The sequence below is a fragment of the Falco rusticolus genome, chromosome 6 (assembly GCF_015220075.1).
Source record: "Falco rusticolus isolate bFalRus1 chromosome 6, bFalRus1.pri, whole genome shotgun sequence".
NCBI classification, from domain to species: Eukaryota; Metazoa; Chordata; class Aves; order Falconiformes; family Falconidae; genus Falco; species Falco rusticolus.
This window is the reverse complement of record NC_051192.1, coordinates 29,247,470-29,271,899: the sequence shown is the minus strand read 5'-3', so window position 1 is coordinate 29,271,899 and position 24,430 is coordinate 29,247,470. Positions and strand designations below refer to the sequence as shown.

At 44.3% G+C, this 24,430-nt stretch overlaps 1 protein-coding gene across 1 annotated transcript in view; it reads right to left on the bottom strand.

Moving 5' to 3' along the window:
• The window catches only part of DCBLD1 (discoidin, CUB and LCCL domain containing 1), a 50,310-nt gene extending 38,328 nt beyond the window's left edge, over positions 1–11,982 (bottom strand). The window contains exon 1 of the mRNA XM_037392346.1: positions 11,631–11,982. Coding sequence (XP_037248243.1) covers positions 11,631–11,871 — 241 coding nt within the window. The 5' untranslated portion in view covers positions 11,872–11,982. The remainder of the gene's footprint in view (positions 1–11,630) is intronic.
• Between the last annotated feature and the right edge of the window lie 12,448 nt (positions 11,983–24,430).

Below are 24,430 nucleotides of genomic sequence, written 5' to 3'. Positions count from 1 at the left end.
CCCAGGCTTTTCCACCCCTTGCTCACACACATAAGGGCACACGTACCCTGCCTTCATCCAAGCACTCAGCACATCACCCTCTGAGTTAGGGAGAAGATTACAGTTTTTCAAATAACTGCTATAAAAAGTTTCCACATGCTGCATCTTTCATGAAACACATTTATACCACTAACTACAAAACAGCTACATAGCATGATATCAAAGTACATTTTCAGAAGCATTGCTACAACATCCTGGCAGCAAACAGCTGCCGCCTTCATCCTTCTGATTCACCCTTACGAAGCAGTTAATAACAGACTTGGACTCACTCCAGCACTAAATACGTGTTACACCTAGGTGTGCTCACACACACAGCCAGAAGCTCCCTGTCCTCTTCCACCCCTCTGCGCAAGCCCTGTCAGGCACCAGCATTTCTCTCTCAGCCTCTCTGGCTACAGGCTCCCACTACTTGCTGCCCCTTGGCTGCTGATCTCTTTCCACTGGGATGAAGACACCCAAAGCAACCTTATTTCCCTCTCCGCCTCCTCTCCCCCAGTTTGACATCCTTTGCATGCCCACCATCATGATGGTGCCCAGGACAGGGTGTTTTCTCCCTACCCTGCGTGGAGGCCAGGGTGCAAAGCTAGTGGGGCGCTGCCAGCCTGTCCTTCTTCCTTCCCAACTCCTCCTTCCCTTGAGAGGAGAGAGCAAGAAAACTGAGTTTGTATACCTACATTCTTGATTCAGCCAGAAATCAGCATTTTCTGAAGAGCCACAGCTGCAAATGGACACAGCCGAAGTGAAGAAAATGCCACTGAGTTGAAGGTACGGCTTTGCAAGCTCTGACGAGAAGCCCCACAGGGAGAAGTGAAATTCGCCTCATCTTCCATGTTGCTTTCCCTCAATAACTCCAGCTTATTAAAAGATACAATAATAACTGAGTCAAGAAGGAGTTATGTGCCCGTGTTTAAGAGAAGATTTGAGTTATGCGTAAGAACAGACAAGTATCTAAAAAAGAAAGCAACTCTTTCCAGCCAAACCTGTGCCCTCCCTGCTCATGTGGGATAGGAGAAAAGATCAGGGAAAAACCAAGACTTTTTGCCAGATGCCATCCAAATCCACTGTTGTGGTCTGACAACACTTCAGGTTTTCATACGGCTGCACTAACAGAATCATGCACACTGCGAACACAAACGGTTTGTACCTTCACTGCTCTGAGGTGATGGAGTAAAACCCAGAATTAAGCATTTCATCTCCAATCCCTCCACTGCCAAACCTGCATCAAGAGCATCAGCTCTTCACTGAGCCATCATAATGGGAGAGAGAGAGAGACCACCATGCAACCATGACCTGAACCCGTCATTTCTCCAGAGAACGATGAAGGTGTCAGGCCTCTGTGCTGCTCCTGGCAATGGGCTCAAGCAGGTAACAAAAACAAAGGGCAACACTGTGGGCCTGAGGCATTACTGAGCAGGTGAGCAACCCCAGTCCCCGTCCCCAGTGGTGCTGGGGTACAGAGCCACGGGCGTCACAGGGAGCAGCAGTGGGGGTGACCACATGCATTTGGGGATTTCACAAACCACAATTTCGGGGAAGATGCCATTTACACCACCTGAGCAGCAGGCTGAGCCCTGTATCTAAAGAAGTATATATATCCAAGGCATTTTTTTTCAGAAGTCCAGCTTTACATTCTTCACAATATTTTGTGGATACAGCAAAAACTGTTTTCAAATAAACCACTGAAAACTAAGGCCAAGTCTATAAACATCTGAAAAAACAGTGACTGCAATCGTCCATGGTCCTTAAATTAGTATTAATATCTTTTCAAGGGAAGAAGTCCCCCACTTTGCAGTATACTTTCAAGTATACTTTGCAAGTATTACTTTGCAAAATGCAAAATAAATAGTGTGTAAACTTCTTCTTTGAACTGCATTTTCATTTGTTTGACTCCATTAGATTCCCAGGAAACATTCTAATCCCTGTGCTGCAGCAATTCCTCAGGACACCCATTTTGCTGCCCAAGCTAACCAAGCAGTGGCTTGGAGGAGGGCTGAGAGAGCAGGAACAGAAGGTAGAACAGCAAAAGAAAGGAACATTGCGGAGTGCTGATATGTTGCCCAAATTATTTACTTACCGGCTTCAAAGGGATGCAAAAGGAGAAGGTCAAACAAACCACAGTGTGTTTTTCCTCCTCTTCACAGACATTATTACTGTAATGTCCCTCTTAAAGCAGGAATGAAAAAGCAGCAAATGATCTCCAATTGGTTCCATAAATCACAAATTCCCACCGTGTGCCCAAGCTGCCACCCCTCCCGCTGCGATTCCGGCTGCGGGCGGAGGCTGGCTTTCCCCAGGGTGTCCCCTGCTGCCAGCCTCAGGAGATGCTCTGCCTCAAAAATATACAAAGTTATTTTGGTAACCACGTTGGATGGCCATCATCAAGTATAGAAAAAAAAATACTCCTAACAACCATTCTAAGTGTCTTAACCAGCAAAGTAGCTTACATCTGTACTACCGTTTTTCAAAGTTAAGAGAGTTCTACAGCAACTGCAAGCACTGCCACATGCCAGTAGCCAGGGAAATCTTTCCAGCTGTGCTGAGCTACATGGCAGTGACTTTGCAGGACTGCCACAACCAACCCAGGCAGCCTTTACTACCCCTGAAACCTCTCACCTTTGCAGAAGTCTGCAAAGACAAAAACCCAGCAAGATCTGAGATTTTATTTATTTAGCTGCTGAAATGCAAAAACAAAGCAGAAATCTCCTTATAAGCAGCTTCTTCCATCAACAGGAAGCCATGTTCCACCAAAGAGGAAACTTCACACCCAGCATTCAGGTTTGCAACCTTAACAAGTAGGAGAGTAAATCTTACTTAAATGAACACAAATGTGAGCCAGAAACTCATATACTGAAACTCTTCCAGTTTCACTGTATCCATAAAGACTGGATTAATTTTGCTGCTTAATCAAATAACTTTCTGGAGAGCAAGCATCTCATCTGCATACACATGTTAGGGACTTAATGTTGGAATGAAACCTAACACTAGCTACATTCACACATGAGACCTCGGTGATATGACAATTCGGATTACCACAGAAATCACAGTGCCAAAAGGAGACAACGGCAGCTACACCCTGGTAGTCCTTTTTCCATTAATTATTTATGAGGACACAGGATTAAGAACTTGCTGCACTTCATAAAGAACAAGATTCTGTAACACATGAGAGACAAGGTTTACACAAAAATGTAAACAGCATCATACAATTTTCTTGCTTTGCTTCTATTAAATACCCAAATAGTAGCAAACTAGTTTGCCTTTGCTTTTCAGGATCACTATCTAGTTCCATCACAATCTGTGAAAGACAGACAGTACTGGAGTACATGTCAAAAATAAGTATGTTTTAGTCACTGCTTTCAGGACTTAGGCAGTACACCCAAATGTAGTCCTCCACAGAAGTGAGTTTCAGCACTGGAATTTGCTTTTCAGCACTCTAAATACAGCACTCTCAAGCTTGTGGGTGTGAGAAAGCTTCTATGCCTTTTTTACTGCTGCAACAAAAGAGATTTGTAAATTTTTATTTATTTCCTGCATAGCTGCATTTAATATTTGTCAACGCTTTTGTTTATGGAGGTGGCATATTGCTGTGATTGACCACCTCAACACTTTATTGGTCTGTGTGTTTTTGGAAAGAGATATGAGGACAGAGCTATGCATGTATGGAAATTTCAGAGCAATCTTAAGTGCAGAGTCTCCTTTTTGTAAAAGGGAAGTTGATTTTTTGTTTTCTAACAAATACCTGCCTACTTTAAGATACATATCCACATTACAGGCTTCAAGTGCAGAAAAGGCACCAAGTTCATCCCCAAGCACTTGCTGTAACTGCATGCTCAGAGGGAACCTTGAAGGATGGTACATAAACGGGAAGATGCTCATGCTCCTCCACCAGCTGGCCATGTAGAGTAACTCAGGACCCCAGTGATACTTCAGTGCTATAAAGGCTATGCGGAACAAATATTGCAGAGACAGAGGTTTCTTCCCTGTCCTCTGCCTGCAGCATAGCAGGAACATGGGACCGCAGTGGAAGATGGAGACCCCACCCCATGCTGGGCTCCCTGTGGGTTGGGGGACATTGTGGCATTAGGGCATTTTCTCTGATTCTACTGATTTGAGGCAAACATGCAGTTGGATTTTTATTAAGGGCTTTTCAGGCAAAGTAGGAAATGCTAATCTTAACTGAGAGACATATCATATATATGCAAATTGTTTGCTCTACTTTCTCCATCTGTTTTCTTCCAAGGTTTTTCTCTTCACTGTGCTTTACTGGAGATTAACTTACAGTATATTGCACCGAATTTGGACTGTGTGGGAAACATATGCTGCAAGCTCAGGGCCAGACTCGAATATTGGGTTGCACAGGAATAGGAATATTCACAGCAGTGCTAAGGACTGACAAACCCACAGGGACAGGAAATTCAGAGACACCAGGCTAAGGGACAGGCTGAAGCAGAACTGTTCCAGTTACTGTAGCAGGTGGGAAGGCAAGACTTCAGAACAGCTTCAATTTGGGTAGGAGGAAATGGCTGAACACGATAGAATGAAACCACCATCACCCTTTTTATAATATGTAATTCCCTTGTTAGTGTGATACAAGTCAAGCAAGATAAACAGTTATCAGTAACGAAGGGTGGTCTCTTTTGAAATCAAACCTGTCCCAGCTTACTTGAACAAGCACACATTCACCGTTTTCGCTCATGTGCCAGGGTGGAATACATGGTTTGTTAGTAAGAAAGGACAACAGAAAGCACACCACTTTTCTCAATGCAAATTACACACACACACCCCGTTATCCCCAAGGTATAAATTAACAAATATCTCAAGTGAAAATTAATCGGTTTGTGATTAAAACAATAATTGCTATTTACTAGCCAGATGCAATTTTCTGTTTTGCTTTTTGAGTCAGTCAACCCAGCTTCTAGGAAACTAGCTATTTCCTCCATATATAACAAGTGGTTCCTCACAAGCCCAGTAGAAATGGACCCCAAAATTAACTGAACTAAGACGAAAGTATGGCCAAAAAAGCTACATCAGGCTCCTGATCTCGAGTACTGAAGGCAAGAAATGCCTTTTTTCAGCATTCTCGCGCAACCAGCCTGCCTGATACTTATCATCAAGATATTAACCAGAATGGTACACTCTGAGACTGCATAAACCAGGAAATTTAGTAATCTGTCTGGTTCATTGTGGTTACATATAGTTGCTGTGAAAAATATTTGAATTTTTTTAAAAAAAAAAAAAAGGAAAGCAGTCACACTGTTACTTAAGTACTACAGTGTCAGTTGTAGAACTGTATTTGATCCACAGTGCCGTTTCTGCATGCTCTGTGACATGTTAATATGAGACTGCATAAAAGGTTATTTGCAAATGGATCTGAAAAATAGTACAGAGAAAATGTTTTGTGCTACCCTGTGTATACCACTTACACCGAAACTCCGTAATTTCATTCTATTTGACTGGATTTTTTTGATTAGCAGTTGTATCAAACAATCATGTTCTTAAGTTTTGAAACAGTGTACAGCAGAAAGGTCTGAACAGTTTTTCACTCATCTCAAGAGTAAATACCTCAGTGTAGCTGCTCGATTTAGTTTGATACAATACTATTTTGCTTTCCACCTAGAGAACACAGGGACTTAATTTCATCTAAAAAATCAGTAGATTCATTCTCAAAAACAAGCGTTAGCACTTGTTGAAAATCAGCATGTTTTAAGGTCCGTGAGTTTAGCTATGCCTGTTCTGTCTCTGACTAAATACTAATAGATCAGCAAGTGCTGACTCCTCCTTGGGTTTGAAAATGTTAATGTGACCACCCAAGTACTCACCGCATGTGGCACAATACTTCATATTACAGCTTGTCTATTGAAATTCTGTTTTAAAGCCTTCAGCTCTGTGGCTCCCAAACATTTCAACTTCAACTTCCCTGCACTGTGCTGACACAAGAAACATGGGATAATACCCCCTGGCTTTAGGAGCAAGCTGAGACAACAGGGAGGGCAGCAGCACTGGTGTGCACCTTGGATGTTGCTGCCAAAACCTCCTGGTAGAGGGAGACCCACAGGATGCTTGAATTTATTTCACAGGTTAAAATATATTTTTTCCTTCAGTTTTTCATCTGGAGAACAAAATGGACTTTGTTTGTTACAAGGTCATTTTACAAATGAAGCATAGCTGACTATTAAAGTCAAAGCAACCCACCAACAGAGAACTGGTGTGGCACCAGAGCAAAATACAAGTAGTTTCTGCAGTTACCACAGCTGCAACAACAAGGCCGAGGCACATAACAAAGCCATTCTGTTCGGATGGGTGAAGAAATCCACCCACATTTCCAATGTTTTGAGGTCTCTCCTACTACACCATGGAGAAAAGTTTTGTTTGATTTCTGACAGGACACACAGGCCTTTGTATAGCATGAGGGATCGCACCCAGAATTCTCTATGTGTTTTTGTAATTTGAAATAGAACAAATAAACATAATTTTTATTCAGTAGACATGAACATCTGGAAGATGACATCAACATGATTCCAACTTTAATGTCAAAGCGTTAGACTGAAATTCAATATCGCTGAACAATTTGTGGAGGAAGTGCCAGAAATGAACAACACAAGATTAAAACTGTGATGGAAACAAGGTTTATGCAGCAGCTGAGGGAACAAACAATGTTTTAGAGCTCTACTAAATGCCTGATGAACATTATTGTAATTATAGGAGCAGCCTGAGCCTAGATGTGTGATTCTAAATATCAAAAATAAGATCATGGTCTTCTAGGAGGCCTTAGGTCCAGGTTTCTAGCCTTGTCCTGCCCTGCTTTCCACATTTATTCTCCTGTCCCTCTTTATGGCACTTGAGAACACCTTTACTGAAACTCTGGAGACAAGCAAAGTCAGCACGGCCTGGGCACCCTCATCCTTCCCTCTGCCTACGTGGAAAAGCAGTGCAGAGCTGCCGCACAGGCAGCTGCTGCCACCGGACAGCACCCCATCCCACCAGGGTAACAGAAAAGAGTAAGGTCACGCTGGGACTGGAAACCGTGCTCAGGCAGAAAGCCTCACCACCATCAAACTAAGACTTCACGTCTTGGAAGGAACCCCCTGAGAGGCAAGTCCTGGCTCTGTCAGAAGAAGAGACAAGGAAAGAGAGAGGAGGAAAGACCAAAATGTTTCCTCCTCATAACGCTCTCAGGCTTAATTACACAGGATCAACAATCCTAACCATAACTACTGGCAGCCTCTCTATGTGCAAGCATCCAGCCAACCTCAAAAATGGGGCTTTAGCACTGACAAAATTTTCACAGGCAAAAATCAGTTTAATTAGATAGTTTGTAATTTATTCTGAAAGCTAAAATGAAGATATCTGTACTCCTAAAACTAGTCAAACAACTATCCCTTTTTATTTAAACATCACTATTAGATTGTCCCAGTTTGAAGTTTCCTACTCCCAGTTGTAACGCTAATTAAACCTTTTGGGGAAGTTGTGTGCTCATTCTTATGCGGTGCTATTAACATTTTTTATTGCAGATGGTTGGGATCCAATACCATTCCACTGAATCCAGTCAGAAGGATTTTATTTTGATTTTGTCTGGCTTGTTTTATTTTTAGCAGATGGTGCAAACCCATATGTTGATGAGTACGTGCCACAGGAGGGCATGTGATACAATACAGCCGGCCCCAAACTACAGCGACGTCTATGCTGAGAACTTCAGTGACCATCACTCAGGACCACACTTCTTGGCATGATGTGTCAGCCCTGATGGGCTTTCAAAACTATACTATTTCTGGTACCTAAAATAGCTTTGAGAAGCTACCTCAGGCATCTACACAGCAGTGTAAGCATCCTCAAAGTCAGTGTTTTTCAAACTAATTTTTACTGGGCTACACGTGTAGCTCAAGTGGACTGAAGTGACAGTTTTGATAAATATAAATTTGTGTATTTTGCATATGCAAGTCAACAAATATTTTTCACAAAATAGGTAGGATTCAACAGCCCCGCACATTACATGCATATGCAGGTAACAATTTTCCCAAGGCATCTTTCTCTCCCTCCTTTGTCAGCAAGACTCCCAGTGGCCTCCCTGTCTCTAATTTTGTTTGCAATACATCCCCTGGATAACCTAAAGAGAAGGACATATAACAGGCTTAGAGCTATTTATAACAATGTCTGTGCGACTGAAAACATTGCAGTTTTCATGTGGTGGGTACACGCATTGCTTATGAACTGCAACCAGAAAACTGTTGCCTCCTTCTTTAGTGATTCTAGTCAGCATTCACAAGGCAAGATGGAGGGAGTCAAGGGAGGAAGCAGACATAAGGAAAAATGCAAACAAACGGAAAATTTATCAATCACTTATATTCAGAAACTGGGGGGTGGGTGGGTATATGTGTGTGTACACGAAAGATTCATCTCTGTCTGCATTTCAAACTGCTGGAAACGGGCATGCAAAGTGGACTAGCACGATCACACCAATATTCTTCAGTATGGGTTTTTACAAGCCCCTGAGAACAAGCATAATCTCTCATAATTACTGCATATGCTGTTGTCATATTAAATAACAGCCTTGCCTCAAAACATTGAAAAGTCTACTGCCCATCAATTCTTCCAACTGGGCGCTGGGCACACCTGTCAACAGACCCAGCAATACTGCAAGCAAACTTCATGTTCAGGTGCTCACTTGCAAAGCCCACATGAACTAGTTCCATTGCTGTACTTTATATGAAGTGAAAATAAATTAGTTTCAGCAAGAGCAGTGGCTTAAAACCTTCTTCTTAATAGAGTAAAAACCCCATTCCTCTTATGCCTTCCTACAAACAGTCAACCCTCAGGTCAGTTTTAAGTCCTACTGGTCAGAAATGTAATAGAAGACTCAAAACTCTGAGAAGACTCGGATTCAACTCTGATTTCTGCTGCCCACAATTACGTGGTTCAAGGTCTTGTTCAATGAGGCCAGAAGAAAAAACAAGAGAACAGTAAAAGGCAAAGATAACATGTTCAGGTTTGCCTCCCTTCTGCCTTGGGTTTGAACTGCTGGAAGGAGATTTTGAGAAGAGATACCAGGTCAGGTATGGCTGCATGAGGTTGGCAGATGGGAAGCAAGGTGTATTTTGTAGTTGTCAGCAAAGAACTGGCAACTGAAACCGCAAGAGAAGTTAAAGATTGGCATACAGCAGAATAAAAAGGGAAAAGAGCCTTCTATTATAAATCCCAAAGCTCTTTATTACTCATGGACAGTCATAGATGTGATATTTGTCCCCAGGTGAAACCTGCTAAGCTTATAAATGTTTTAATTAGAATCTGCTCACTAAATGCTGTCTTTCCTATCATTATTCCATGTTTCATAGGTGTCCTCGAACCACACACACATTTAACACATTTTCAAGAGCAGAAAAAGAGCAGACACTTGGGCTCTGCAGTCACACTCAGATAACGAGCCATGCTATGAAGTAACCAAGCCAAGTGAAAAAAAGAGGCTTTCCCTTAATTTAAAACATAAGTAAGAAAACAGAAGCTGTAACGGCAGCTTCACCCTTGTTCTGTAACATCCCTCCAGAAAAAGTGAAGAGGCAGGTGAGCTGGTCATGAAAAAAGCAGGTTGTACAGACAGCTCATGAGAAGCCAGAAAAATGTACTACTATATTTTTAAAAATGCGTATTTTTAACTCAATATATTTAAACCAGCGCATCTTTCTTTGAACCAGCTGGTGGGAGACACCAGTGGTGACAAGATGCAGAATTAGCTGAAACTCAAGCTTGATTCACTCTGGCACTTTGCGCACTCCATTACAACTTTTAAATGAAGTCAAGAAGCTTGCACAACAGGAAGTTTGTATCCACTTACCCTTATCTCCTTTCTCCACTGGTGTGACTTTAGAACACTTAGCCCCTAATTTATAGGGTAATATCAATAAACAAACAAACAGAATAACTGCTCCCCGAGGGGAAAGGGAAGACAGGGGTCAAAATTCTCTTCTGCTTTCTAGACACTGGACAGACTATCTTGCAAATTTCAGTTTGGTCCAAAGAAAACCAGGCAAAATAGTACTTGTGTTTCCATGCTGTTGGTTTGATAGTAGAAACATTTTTTAACATAGATTCACAAATAGAATTAGAGTTATTTGGGTTGGAAGGCACCTTAAAGATCATGTAGTTCCAACCACCCTGCCATGGGCAGGGACACCTTCCACTAGACCAGGTTGCTCCAAGCCCCATCCAACCTGGCCTTGAACATAAGTGCTTTTACCAATTAATTTGGGAATACAGAACAGGAGTAGGATTCATACTTAATGCTTAGTGCCACTGTATGCACTAAAAGCCCCAGAAATCTCAGCAAACTTAGTATTTCTAACTGACTTTCCAAATGACTTTATCCTTGATGTCATCACGTGCGAGACAAACATTGGTGAAAGAAGAAACAAACAAATAAAAAAACCTGCCAAAACACTGATGAAAAGAGGGGACTGAAGGAATATTTTTTTCTTTGCTACATATGTACTTCCTGGAGCGTATCAAGTTGGAGTCTCAAACGGGGAAACATATTGAGGACAGAATAGCAAAGCTGGCATGATGCTGGCAAGTGGAAGGCGACACAAAACTCATACCAAGTTCTCCCTTCTGTGGAGATCTGTATCAGAAAGCTGCATTAATAGGAAGTTACGGGAAAAACAAGTATAAATCAGCCCAACAAAGTACTTTGTACCACTACCTGGATGCAATGCTAATGCACAGCACTGGGTTCTGGAATTTGTAGCCAAGTTGCCACATTAATACGGGGACTATTAATTTATCTGAACGTGTTGTCAAGCTCATTACGGCGCCTAATTTCCAGTGTTAACTACGCTACCAGTAGCTGTCAGCGAACTCTTCTAAGATGGATGCACTGGCCACGCAATGCCACAGCCAAAAGGGGGCAACTCCTCGGCAGCAGAAGGCAGATGTAATTTACACAGGAAGCTTAACCGTGAGCCGCATGAAAACACGGGGTGAGGACAATAGTACCTGGGCCCTAATTTTAGCAAACTGCAGTACCACAAAAGGGCTTACAAGGGCCCCTTGAGATTCCCACGAAACTTTGTGCCGGCACGAGTAAGGACATTTCTCTTTCTCAGCAGAAGAGCAGACCTGCCGGTATCCAGCTGTGGGCCAAGGGCCGCCGGCCCCGGCCCCGCTGCCGGTGCCCGAGAGGCGACCGCCGCGCACGGGGCTCCCGCCGGGGCCGATGAGGCGCGGCCGGAGCCGGGCGCCCAGGTGGCAGCGGGGACCGCGGGGACCGCCGGAGCCGCTCCCTGCCTCCCGCCCGCAACTTGCCGGAGACTTTTCCTCCACTACTTCTTTGACTTAGAACAACAACAACAAAAAAATCCTAATTAACAAAGGATCAAGAAAGCCGTAGTATACATTTACCGTAAGGCCGGTTACTATGTTAATCTCGCAGCTACTCAGACACGGGGATAAACCCGGCGAGGATTAACCAGGTCAACTATACACAGCCCGAGAGCAGCTCAGGCAACGCTCCCGCAGGGCGACAAGGCGAGGGCGCCGGCACCCCCACCGCCGCTCGCCCCAGCGCGGCGCGGACCCCGGGGTCCCCCCACGCCCCCCGCACTCACCCAGCTTCTCCGCCCGCAGCCAGAGCGGGGCCGAGGCTCCCAGCAGCAGCGAGAGCAGCAGCGAGGGGGCGGCCCGCGCCCCCCCGGCGGGGCCCACGGCTCCGGCTCTCGGCGGGGCGGGCAAGGCACAACTTCCCCACTTCCCTCCGGCTCCTTTCTCTTCCTCTCCTCCTCCTCCTCGCCGGGGCGGCTCCGGGGCCAGCCCGCGCTCCCGCGGCGGGGGGCGGCTGCCCCCCAGCATCCTTCCCCCGGCAGGTGCTTCTGCGGAGGCGGAGAAGGGGCCGTGCGGGGCTGCTAGTGGCCCCGCGCCCCGCCGGTGGCCGGGCTGCAGCGCTGCCGCCTCCCGCCTCCCCAGCCCGGGGCTGGGGGTGGAGAAAGGAAGCGGGAGAAAGGGAAGCGCCACTATTCCCATTGGGCTGCAGCGCGGGGTATCTCCTCCTCCTGCCGTGGACCGAGGGGCCGGCTCGGCCCCTCCGCCCCCTCCCCTCCGCTCCCCGGGTGCTCCTTCTGCCATCCACCGCTGTTCTGGGGGTGCTGCACAGGGGGCGGGGGGGTCCCCCCAACGCGCGCAGCCCCCAGCATTGCCGGCGACCCCCCGAAGTTGGCAGGCCATATATATATATATGCACGCGTGTATACGTATACACACACACGTACATACATATATATATATATTATTAAGCAACAGGATTATTTTGCTGTTGGCATGCTAATTCCCGGGCGGCGCTCCCGCTGCCACAGCGGGGAGGGACGCGGCGGGGGGCGCGGGGACGCGGCGGGGGGTGGACACGAGTGGGGCGGGCACGAGCGGGGCCGGCGGGCACGAGTGGGGTGGGCAGGAGCGGGGCGGTCGGGTACGCAGCCGGACGGGGCGAAGGGGAGCGTCCGGCCCCTGCAGCAGAGCTGCGGTCGTGCTGGGGCTTCGCGCTCCTGTAACCGGCTCCCGGGGTGGTAACTCCGTGCGTGCGTGATGTGTGCGGGGTTTTGTGCGTTAAAGTTCTAGGCTGAGTTAATTATGGCTTTTTTTAAAGGATGTTGTGGGCAGCCCTCTGTCCGGGTGGGGCGGCCTTAGCCACCTGGCTCCGGAGACCTGTGGCACGGGGAGGGACGCAGGTGCATGGAAGGGAAGCGGCTGCAGTGCCAGCAGCCGCAGGAGACTGGCACATTAAACGGGCCCAGCGGTTGCCTTTCCAAAGTGTGCCGGAGACTTCAAAGTAGCCTGAGCCATACAGCCTTTCCAGGGGTGGATTGCTGTGCGGCAGGTGGAGTCGCACTGCTGACACGTCAGAAATACTGGGCTGTTATGCTCAACTGAAGTACGCAATTAACTTGCATGTCCTAGAGACAACTGATAATTGTTAGATTTTATAGTATTTCAGAAAAAGTCAAGTTTAGTAAACCTTTGTTCTGATCATGCTCTTGTTTTGTGTTTGTAAGTGTTAATGTCTGGTTTTTAACTTTTCAGACACCATATGTGTTAAGGCATATTTTTTACCATGTACTCGGTACATTATATTCTTGGTATATGTATTTAACGCAGGTTTTTAGCATTTGAGACTTACCCCTGCTTTGCAAAGGGGTGTTTGAAATCTGGACTGAAATGTTAGATGCGGTGTAAGGCAGAGAGTGTCCGTTCCTGCAGCAGTTTAGCAGTCAGACTAATCCGTGCTGGACCTTGTCAGCAAATGCCAGCATCCTCCTGGCTGAAGGAGGTTGTGGTGGGTCGCTTGCTTCAAAGCTCTGAAAGCTGAGAGACACTTAAAGAGGAGTATGTCCATGTGAATAAAACTGGCCTGTTCCTGTTTGTGTCTTACAGATTGTCAGGAACAAATCCATACAAATGAAGGGGATTATGGAGGGGAAGAGGCGAGAAAGTCACTCTGCAACAGCCTCAAGACTAGATTTAAAAAGAACACAGAACTGGTGAAAATATTGCAGTCATAGAAAATAGCTTTTTTCACTCTGAAAGAGTTGCAGTTATTGAAAAGCAATAAAACAACGTAAGAGTGTGCATTGTTTATATCAGTCTCAGTGGGTAATCAAAGCCAGTCAGTTATACATGGGTTGGTTCTGGGAGTTGTAGCTATTTGCATTCCATCAACTGAGATCTAGAATATATTCTTTAATAACAGGGCCAGGTTTTAGTTCCATTTGTTAAGGGTCATCATAAATATTGGCGGAAAAGTCCTGCAAGTCAATCCCTTACGGAATAGTAACCTGCAAGTAACCTTATGGAGGAGGCAGTGCTGTGATAAACTGGGTCTGGCAATCTTGACCAATTTAATATGCAGAAGCCTCTACCATGGTGTTTGCAGATAACGTTGCTAGTGCTGAGCTCTCAGCAGAACTTGGGTGGTTGGTACTCAGTACAGGCAAGTTAACGGCCTTGGAAGGCCAAAATGTTTTTTGCCTGTCACACATCTATTGGAGAATTGTAAGGAGGAGGAAGGTGGGTTTGCAGACACTGGGAAAGGAGGCTTTCTCCTTCTCCTGGGTGTTGGAGGCTTGGCAATGCCCTCTGGGATAGATAGCTAGAGAATAATTCCCTTCACAGGTATTTTTATTCCAATGATTTGTACTAAAAAGATGTCATGCCCTTGAGACTGGGGCTGTAAAATATCTGGGAGCGGTATTAGTTTTCCTTTCATGTTTGGTGGAGTTTACTGTACAGGAGAGCACTGGTGGAAGAAAGGGCAGGCAGGCTGCCTTTTCAGTCTTACCACCCTGGGCTCAGCAGGGTGTCACTTGTCCAAGGCCATGTGTTTTTCGTTGCAAACATGTATAATGCTCAGGTGGAAACTCTGCACTTCTTCCAGAAGGCACGGCTTTCCTATTGACTCCAGTAGGATAATGAATAACACAATCAGTGCAGTAGCTTCTGTATTATTTATTTTGCTATTAAATTCACATTACTTTACCATGCCCTCTCCCTGTCAGTTTTCAATATGCTGTAGGCAAGGAACTTACTGTCAGCTTCCAAGATTAAATAATCATTAAGATGAATGAAGTAGTCTATAGCTCTCAAAGCTGTTATTCAAGGACTTGTGTAACCCCTGTCATATTGCTGCATTGGTTCATGTATACTTTTCCAAATTTCCCTTTGTAAGGAAGAGAATTTAAACCAGCTTTTAAGTAAACACAGTTTTAAAGGCAAGGGCTTTGAGTCAAAGTAAAAGATTAATTCAGAAAGAAGGCATACATCGAGCCTGACTGATAACTTGTGGGGATGTCACACAATGGGAGCTTTGCAACATGAGAACTCCCTGGCAGACTACTTCTGCAACTTAATGCAGCTGATTCTGGTCACTAACACTGATTTAATTTGGAAGTGACGGGATCCACCCAAGGATGTAGACAGGCTACTTTTTAGCGTGAACTCGTGCCCTTCCTTTACAGTTAGTTTTCCAAGTGTACGAGTTAGGAGTATTTTGTGTGTTTAATGCAAATGGTATTAACTGAGCCACCTACAAATAGATAATGTATCTCATCTAGTATTTATTGTATGGTTACCTTTACTGTGCAGCCACGTGCAAATGAGAAATTATGTTTTTACTCCACAGATGTGTAGCCTCAGGATGAACAGCAATACAGGGCTTCAGGACAAAATCAGCTCAAAACACTTTAGAAGGTGCTTGGTCAGTATGGTGGGGACATAACCAGGTTTTATTTATAGATTTGTACAGTCTTACAGCTTCATGGGTTTGCCTTCTACCTGTACTTGTTATATAGTTATGTACTTGTATACAACATGTGCTGAAAGAACTTCTAAGCAGAGCTAAAGCAGGTAATGAGTCCTTGCACGCCTCTTGTAATGTTAAGCTGGTAGTTTGTCTGGGGCAAGGGGCAGAGGAGGAAGGAAAAACACACTGAGGAGTTTACCTAAGCTTATCTTGGAAGCTTGACACTATATGCATACTTTCTTTGAAAAGCATCCTGTGTAAGTGTTCTAGGGAAAAAAAAAAAAAAAGCCAAAACCCTAATTTATACAAAGAGATTTAAGTTTCATCTTATTGCAGCAGCCTTGCTTTTGTGCAGCTAACAGGAAAATTCCTGTTCTTCCTAAGTTGTAAGCACTTTCTTTGCTGCCTGTGTAGAAGGGGGGGGAATCAGAAGGCACGATGAGGTGGAGAGTACCCAAGGTCACAAAATACAAAGCACAAGAACAATTCTAGACAGTGAGATGTATGTTAATCTCGTCATTTAGCAGAATGATAACTTGCAAGTTGGGAGGTCTTTTAGCAGTCTTTATACATGGGCCAGGTTTTGCATTTGCATTGGTGCGAAGAAAATAGTAGCATGAATTTACAGGATAAAGCTGAGAGCAAAATGCTCTGGTTGCTGATCTCTCTGTACTCAGGTACTACATTATGTCAGAAGCGTATGTGTTGGTTGCATAAAAAAATTAGAATATAAAACATCTAAGGTAAAAGCCTGATGTATCTAGATTCAACATTTGTATATGGTATGTGAGTAACCCTCCTCGTGAAAAATGGTTAGGCTACAGCAAAGTCAGTGCTGCTGTAAGGCTGTGGTATGGCTTAGGAAGTGTAGCAAGTTCCTTGAGACACATCTGAATTATTCTGCATATGTAGAGTATTTAATGGACACGGTATACTGTGTTGTGTTTGTATTGTTGGAAGGCTAAGGCCATGCCCACAGAGCAGTAAAGATGTTTCAGCCTGTATAACACCCCTCGCTGTTAAGGTCTGTCTGCACACCATTAAACCAGCTGGAGACAGACTGATCTCCAGGGTATTCTGACCTCTGGGCTTCTGGTTATTCACCTAACTACTGCTGCAAAAAAGTTCGTTGCATTTGTAGCAGATTGTGGCACTGGGCTCTCCTTGTCAGAGCCAGCCACAGTTCTGGTGAGGCTCACGTTGGCAACCTCCATCCTTGCTTACTGTTAGCATCCCTCTCCAGGTGTGAAAAAGCACAGGAGTGAAGGAGTTAGTAAAATACCATTTCTACTTTTCAAGTAGTTCTGAGCAAGTAACTAAGAGGCTATCATGACTGAGTACTTCATTAAGGGAGACATGAGGTAAAAATCAGACAGAAAAAAACCCCTACAAACAGAAGAAACGGCTTAACTTGCACTGGCACAGGTCACTGCCCACACTCATTTGAATGAGCTGGAACCATAATACTGGTATTATGCAATTACAGTGGTAGCAAAAATCTCTAGGGGGGAAGAGATCATAATTATTTTTAGACCTTAAAAACACTGAAGAAGAAATTGCAGGCAATAAATTCAGGTAATAATCTCTGGGAGAGGAGATGAAACTGCACCAGGCATCAAGACTTTTGCCTTTTATTTTCAGCAGCAGAGAATGATGGGCCTTGTGTAGGTGGGAGTGGTCGCAGGGCCCTTGCCAGCCCTGGCAGGGGATGCCTGTGGGATAATTGGATGCTAAGAGGATATGCAACCTCATTCACTACAACAGCAACAGTTGGGTGTAACTCTAATGAGAGCCATATAGGGGATGAATGTGCACTTTTCATCACTTTAATTACTGTAACCTATCCAATCATGTCACCTATTATGATGTAATTATGAGATCAAGCTGAAGAATAATCATTTGTCCCACTGCCACATATTTTACAGTTTCTTACAGCTGCTTGGTAGTTTTAGGTCATAATTTTTCTTACCTTCAAGTGAAATCAAATAAAGTTGCTAATCATCTGGATTTTGAAGACAATCAACCAGATGTGACATGCTGCCGTCTTAAATTCTGTCAAGAAATATGGGGCAGAATGTTCCTTTTCATTTAAACATATTGTTTTAGGGTTGCCTTGAAAAATATTATGATCTAGAGATTCATGACACCCTTTGTCAAAACAGATCATACTGTTCTATAACTTACTACTTGGCAGCATCCTTGATCAATTTGTCAGCAACAAAGCTCTGGTTTTGTATAGGTGTTTTAAAGAGTTTCCCTGTTCCTGCAAGGTATGAGCCCTCATACATTTAAATAATAACAACTTTTCCCCCTTAATACATAGGTAGTATGTAATTTTTAACTGTAGTATGTTTTGTTTCATTTCATTTTGCGTTAGGGGAGTTCACAGTTGAATTTGCATAGTCTGCATTTCTTTCCATGAGAAACAAGTAATCTTAATCATTTACTCATGTTTATGGGGCTGCATCCAAGTAGGAGCTAAGAAATTACTTGTGCAAAATATGAAGCAATCCTGTAGTCACTTCCAGGAAAAAACAATTACGTTTGAAACACATGCCTTTTAAATAAAGACAGCAATCTAGTTTTTCTTCCAAAAAAAGTGTGGAATAATGGAATGAATGGAATGAATGCAAGTAAGCAGAGTTTATCATTTCTAATACAGTGAGTGTGGCGCTTATTCTCATGTATATTAGAGAGTTTACATGCTGTTTTATTCATCACTATACCCCTGGCTATAGGAGGAAAAGCTTAGAGAACTGAAAGCAAATACAAGTATGAGCTGCGTCACTGCCTGATTTAACAGAGATCATCCAGCTTACACCAGATCTATCACTTTTTCCTAATTTCAAGTGTTCATGCTATGTTGCAGTTTTCCTGCAGGCTATGATACAAACTTGGGCAGAAAGCCCAAGGAGTTGAAAAGTCAGTCCAGAGATGGCCTTCTTTCCCTTCAGTTGATTTCTTTGAAGAGAGAGGGATGGGAATCATGCTTATTAATTTAGCAATTAGCGATGTGTGGGACTGTGCTTCCTCCCCCCCTCCCTGTGCTCACTTTGTGCGCTACGGAAGTCTGCAATCCTTGGGAGCTTTACAGAAGTAAGCCAGTTATGCATACTGGAAGCATGGCTCATAAATCTGCAATAATCATTATGTACAGAGAAAAAGCTTCTTATGCAACTTTTCCACATAACATCGGGGCATTGCACCAATGAATTACAAGGTCAAATTCTTGTAATTCATAACTGTCACAGCTGAGGATTACAACTGTATATATAGTTTAAGGGTTCACTGTCAATTGCTTTTAAGGGCAGGCTGTTTATTAAATGTAAAAAACTGATCAAATATAATCTGTCTTTACAAAGTCGTTGTAAAGACTGTTGTGACTTTTTAAAAATAATTTCAAAACACTGTGGGCTTAAGTTTGAATATTTTCTCATATTTTAATTACAGTATTCAGTGTATTATTGTGCTTGTTTATGAAATAAAAAAAATTAGAGCCTACCTTAGGTTCCTTGTCAAAGACAACTGGATAACAGAAAGCAAATGAAATCACATCAGTTTTAAACATTCATTCCTCATAACAATGATCAGTGATTGGGATTTCTTATCACTTAAAGTTAGATTTATGTGGACAGTGTCGTTTCTCAAATATTCCTTCCCAAAGTAAGAACTTTTGGCATCCTTCTGTCTACTTCTTTTCATTAAAGATACTATATTCTTAGTTTTGCTAGACATGCACACTGGTGGTTGTTCTTGGCCCCAGGGTTCACAAATGGTCCTAAAGGCCTTTTTTGAAATTTGATATATGTCGTTGAGACCTAGTTAGCTCTGCCTCTTAGACTTAAATTCAGTTTGTATTTTGATCGTTTGCTTTATATCCAATATGGCAGTTGTCCACCAAAATCTGATGTGATTTGCTCTCCTTCCCTTGAGTATGATGGTGTTTTTGGTGCAGGTTGGCAGGCCTGGGCTGACTGCCTATGTAGATTCAGCCCAGGAGTTCATCTGTGGGCTGCTCACCTACACCAGTGGCAGACATTAGAGCTAGGGCCAGGCTCTCAGCAGGTGAGCAGCTCTGCTGCTTAATCTTAATTTCTAGCTCTTGCTGCCTGGGTGTGTTGAGTTCCCCCTCTAAAGGCTCTGCAGTAGATGTGTTTTCTTACCTATTTCTTACACATTTGTTCACCGCAGCTTAAAAGGTTTGAGTGAACCCTTCGTGGCTTCATCTTAAGACATTCCTCCAGTGGATGAACAGTGCTGAGCATCTAGGAACAAGAAAACCTTCAGCTGGCATGACCAACCCTGGCAGAGAATACCTGTGTGTGGCCAAAGTCCCTGCAACAATCCCTGCTACCTAGTCTGGGTTCCTCAGGTGTCCAGGGAAACAGGCAGCTTTACAAAGCAGATGCTGTGGGGCAGCTCGGCTTAGTGCCACACAGGAGGATGCAGGATGCACACCCAGAAACTCAAATGATGAGCACAGTGCTGGTTCAGGCAGCCACAGCTAAGGCTGTGCTGGTGGCTGCTCAAATCAGGGCAAAAATAACCCTGGTAATAATTACCTGGTATAGTCCTGCTGTGGAAACATACCTCTTGTCTCTACAGAGGACCTGAGTCTTTGCAGCCTCTGACTTTCGCACACAGCACCCTGCTCATCTGGGAATTATGAGGACTCAGTGCCTTTTCAGGGGTTACCATAGTCTTTTAGGCTCAGACTTCTTCTGTCTACGTTTGAAGTCTGTACCATTTATGCATTTTAATATGGTAACCCAGCACGTCACTTCCACCCATGTATTTGACCTACTGTTTCAAAAAATGCATGATATATTAATCAATCATCAGGATTCATGTTAGCACTATTGAAGTGTTTTCTGACTGACTTTGTAACTTTTACTTGGAAAAGAGAGAGATCAAATGGATTTTGATTCATTATCATGGCACTATCTGATCCTTTTCCCACACTCCCGCCAATATGCCCTCATTACTAGGGATCTATAGAAGCAAAACCTATCCTCTAATCGAGCAGGAGCAGGAAGCCTGGCTGCTCTTCAGCCTCCTCTCAGTTACAAACCACTGTTGAAGCACATGTAGGTCATCCCACATTGTTTTCCGCTGGTTGCAGAGGCTGGCTTTGGTGGACCATGAGCCTTCACTTACTTCCTGACATCTTAAACCTGGTAATTTTTCTTTATGTTCCGTGTTCTGTGTTAGTGTCCTGAGGATTTTTTGTTGTTGTTGTTTTAATCTGTGGAATTTTATTAATGCAATAAAATAGCAAACACAGGTAAAAGAAACAAAACCAGTGTGACAGATATCACAGTCATGAAACAGTAATAACATTTGCAGATAGCTGTTCTACCAAGTGAAGGCTAGTTTGTTGCTACACAGAAGAAATATTTATAGCTATTTGGTTTTACTGGTCTTAAAGAAATACACATATAGGCAATTTCTCATATGTATTATCTTTATTTGAAAAACATCTACAAAAAAGCTGTTTTGATTGGCATACAGACATTGAAGTGCATGTGCACTTTCTGGGCCTGGAAACTCTACCAAAGGAAGCATTACTACTTAGTAGTCCTGCTTGGGCAGAGTCTCTGCCTTCAGCTCAGTTCTTGGGCCTAATCTAAAGCACCTTGAAGTTACTGGGGGAGCCTGTGTTGACAGCAGCACCAAGTGCTCCTTTGGGCCTGTACTTTCCGGATTCTGATGCTGTCATGTTTCAAGATATTGCTGTACCCATAGCTCTCCACTCTGCTCAACTTCTGCAGCTTGTGAAGCAACAGAAGAAAGCATATGTCTGCACCTCAGCTGTTCAGTCTTCTCTTAAATTGCTGTTAGGATGGGTATCCACCAGTACACCTGGACTGTGAACACGAATGCCGGGGAGGTTGAAGGATATGGTCTCTTCCGCAGTCTGTGCTGTGGATTACTGCCAAAGGGCACAGTAGCCTTTTTCACACAATAGGCTTTCTCTGGTTTGTAATTTAGTCCATATCCCAAACATTGCTGGAAAATAACAAAAAATTACAGAAGTATCTTCTTAGAAATAGTTATTACAGTTGTTTTAAAATAAGTAATTCTTTCATATCTGTTTTGATCTAGAGATTTTCTCTTTCTGGTGCATTCCTTTCTTCTGTGAGTTCCACTGAGTCCTTTCAGCACTAGAAGAGGCATGTGTGTGCTTGTGTTTGTGCGTGTAAGTAATACTGGAAAAATAATATACTTTCATAAGGCAATATAAATCTTTAATCTTGGGACTGTAAACATATGAACCAGTATGACATCTCTTGTTTAATGCTTCTCCTGTCAGCCTGCTTTTACCTTGAGGTAGTGTTTGTCATTACAGCTTAAGCATGTCATTGTTTTGCAAATCTTTGGGGAGTCCAGATGTGCTCACAATTAAAGGCCAACTCTTATTATTTGGATTATCGTAATGCAGAGAGAGGTCACAGCTCTGTTGTGCAAGATCACATTCAAACACAACATGAGCAGCCGACCCTGCTCCCCAGGCTTCTCTCTATTAAGGGAAAATGATGTGTCCTTAGACCTAAATTTAGTTAACAATAACACATGTTAGAGTGAGGGTTCAAACCCACCGGGTCAAAGGGTCCCTTTCTCAGCCTTACTTCCCCTCTTCCTGGTGCTCACTTGATGTTGTGCTGAGCCAAAGCAACTTCCTGAGCTAGCAGAACATTTTCTTGACAACAAGGTGAATGGCTTTCTGCTGTGTTGGGGGCCTGAATTAGCTCAGTAGAGGATAATAAAAGCACCAGAGCTGGTGCAATGGTGAATGACCATACTTTTACACAGGGCAGTGGAAACTGAATTCTGGAAACATGGGGGGAAGGGGAAAGGAGGGAGGGGAATGTCAGGGCTGCTGTTTTTCACAGAGTGATAAACCCTGTCAGCCTTGGTGTGCACCCTCACCATTAGTGTTCAGGTGTAGCTCTGTGTGCCTTCCCCCTGCTCGCTCTAGCATCTACCTGACTTCTTGGTGAGGAAAACTTCATCAGGAAGGAAACTTCCCTCAGCTGGAAGGAAATTTGCTCAGCAAAAGAAAAGTAAAAGCTGGTTCAACACCCAAATGACCACTTTGCCATGGGTCTGACAGCATGCCAGCACCAGCATGAGGGGCAGCACACACATCTCAGGGCAAGTAATTCTCAGGCTGTTTTAAAGCATTAATTTGAAATCAAATTTCATCTAAATTCAAGTGACTGCTGTTGCAGTCAATGGAGATGTCAAGCTTGGTCTGGTGGCCTAAACAAAGGCACCTCCTGCCTTTTGAGGTGCTTGGATAAACCCTCTGGCTCTCAGCTGCTGGTCCAGAAGGGCAGAGGTCTTCATTGCTGTGGGGTGACACCTGCCTGCCCAGGCAGTGAGGGCACCCTGGGCCTGGCTGTCCCTGCCTGGCCCACCAGGGCTCCCTGACCTGCCCACGGCCCATGTCAGCCTCTGCCCCAGCCACACCACAGCAGAGCTGGTCTCCAGCTCCCACAGCCCTGCCCTGCCTGCTGAGCCACGGGCCCACATCGAGCTCTGTCCCCAAGGAGTGCCGGATGGTGCCCCTGGCTGCCCTGCTTCTAGCTGGGGGTGCGACAGGCCCTGGCTGCTGGGCCCTGCCCTGGGGGGCCCCCGGCTGTGGTGCCTAGGCACCACTAGCCTGGGGTGAACCTCTGGGATACCCTAAAACAGTGTGGGTGTCACCAGCAACCTTTGTTTAGGCAATGGCACCCAGCCCCAAGTTCCCCAGAGCCGAGGAGCAGGCACACGGTCGTGGGGCTCAGCACTGGCCACCTCTCAACAGGGTTGATCCAGATCTGGGGGCTGTGGAGGCATGGTCAGGCCTTCCCCTCTGCCCAGCAGGGTGGGGAAAGGCCACTTCTTAAGTCACAGCAGCTGTTGGTATTCCAGGAGGGCTTGAAACTCTTACAGGAGAAAACCTGAAGACTCAGCTGGGCTGCCTGTGGTGTTGGCACACATTAGTGAGTCGAGACAAAATGTTGGCTTTCTCACAGCATGTACCTTTTTACCCGTTAATGCGGGTGGAAGTGACCTGCTGGGTTACCATCCCCAGGATTTCTCATGTCAGTAGTCCCAGCTAAGTATGGTCTGCCCAGGGGATGTTTCCCTGCCCTTCAAACAAGAAGGGATCAGACATATCTCCAGCTGTTTGCAACCAGCCTGTTTTTGTCTGTTGGAGGCTCAAAAATATTTTAGAAAACTTGCTTAATTTTTTTTTTCGTCCTATGAGTGGCTTTGCTCTTGCTTGTGTGGAGAAAGGGAGCTACTTATTCCTGTGGTACAGCAGCAGTGCCTGTGCCCAGGGACACTGCTTAGCCAAGGAGAGGAGGACAGGAACTTTTAGGGGAGAAAGACTGAAACTCTAGATATTTGTCAAAAGGTTGGTGAGCAGTACATCCAAGCAGCACTCCAGCAGCACACTTTCCCAGGCAGGTGGTTGAAATGGTCAAATCGAGCCTCTGCTAAATCCTGTCTCCATGGTGGGTACTGTTGCTTCTCTGGCTGTAAGAAAATCCATGCAGATGGGCTGTCTTCTGGATTGCTGGATGAGCAATTTATTTTTATGAAACTACTGGGAGATGAAATGTTCAGGTATTTTGGAATACCATAGAAACCAGGAGGTGTTAGAGGTAAAGCCTTTTATGGAAGATGTTTATGCAGGCTGGGCATCTGACTGTTCTGAAGATCTCTGCAAAGATCATGTAATCTACATTACTGCTGATTCTTTTGTCTTTTCCTCCTGATCTTAGCTTCATAAGGTCTTATACACAGATGTACGTGCTCAGAGCAATAAGTCAGTCCCTCTGCAGTATGCAATCATCTTTCCTTCTGTTCCTCTCTAAAAACCTTCGCACATGATTTCCATGCAGTCCTCTTCAGACATGCTGCATCAGACCATTTTACACTTATACTGTTGCCCTGTGCATGTTGAAATCTAGTTTTCTTCAAATTTCAGGTTAAAAAAAAAATTTGCACATTTGATTAGTAACAAGCAGATGATACCTAATAGATAATACAGTTGAACAAGTCGCTAAAGAGCTTTGCAAATACCTTGCCAACCTATCCTCTTTAAAGCAATACAAAAAGCAATGC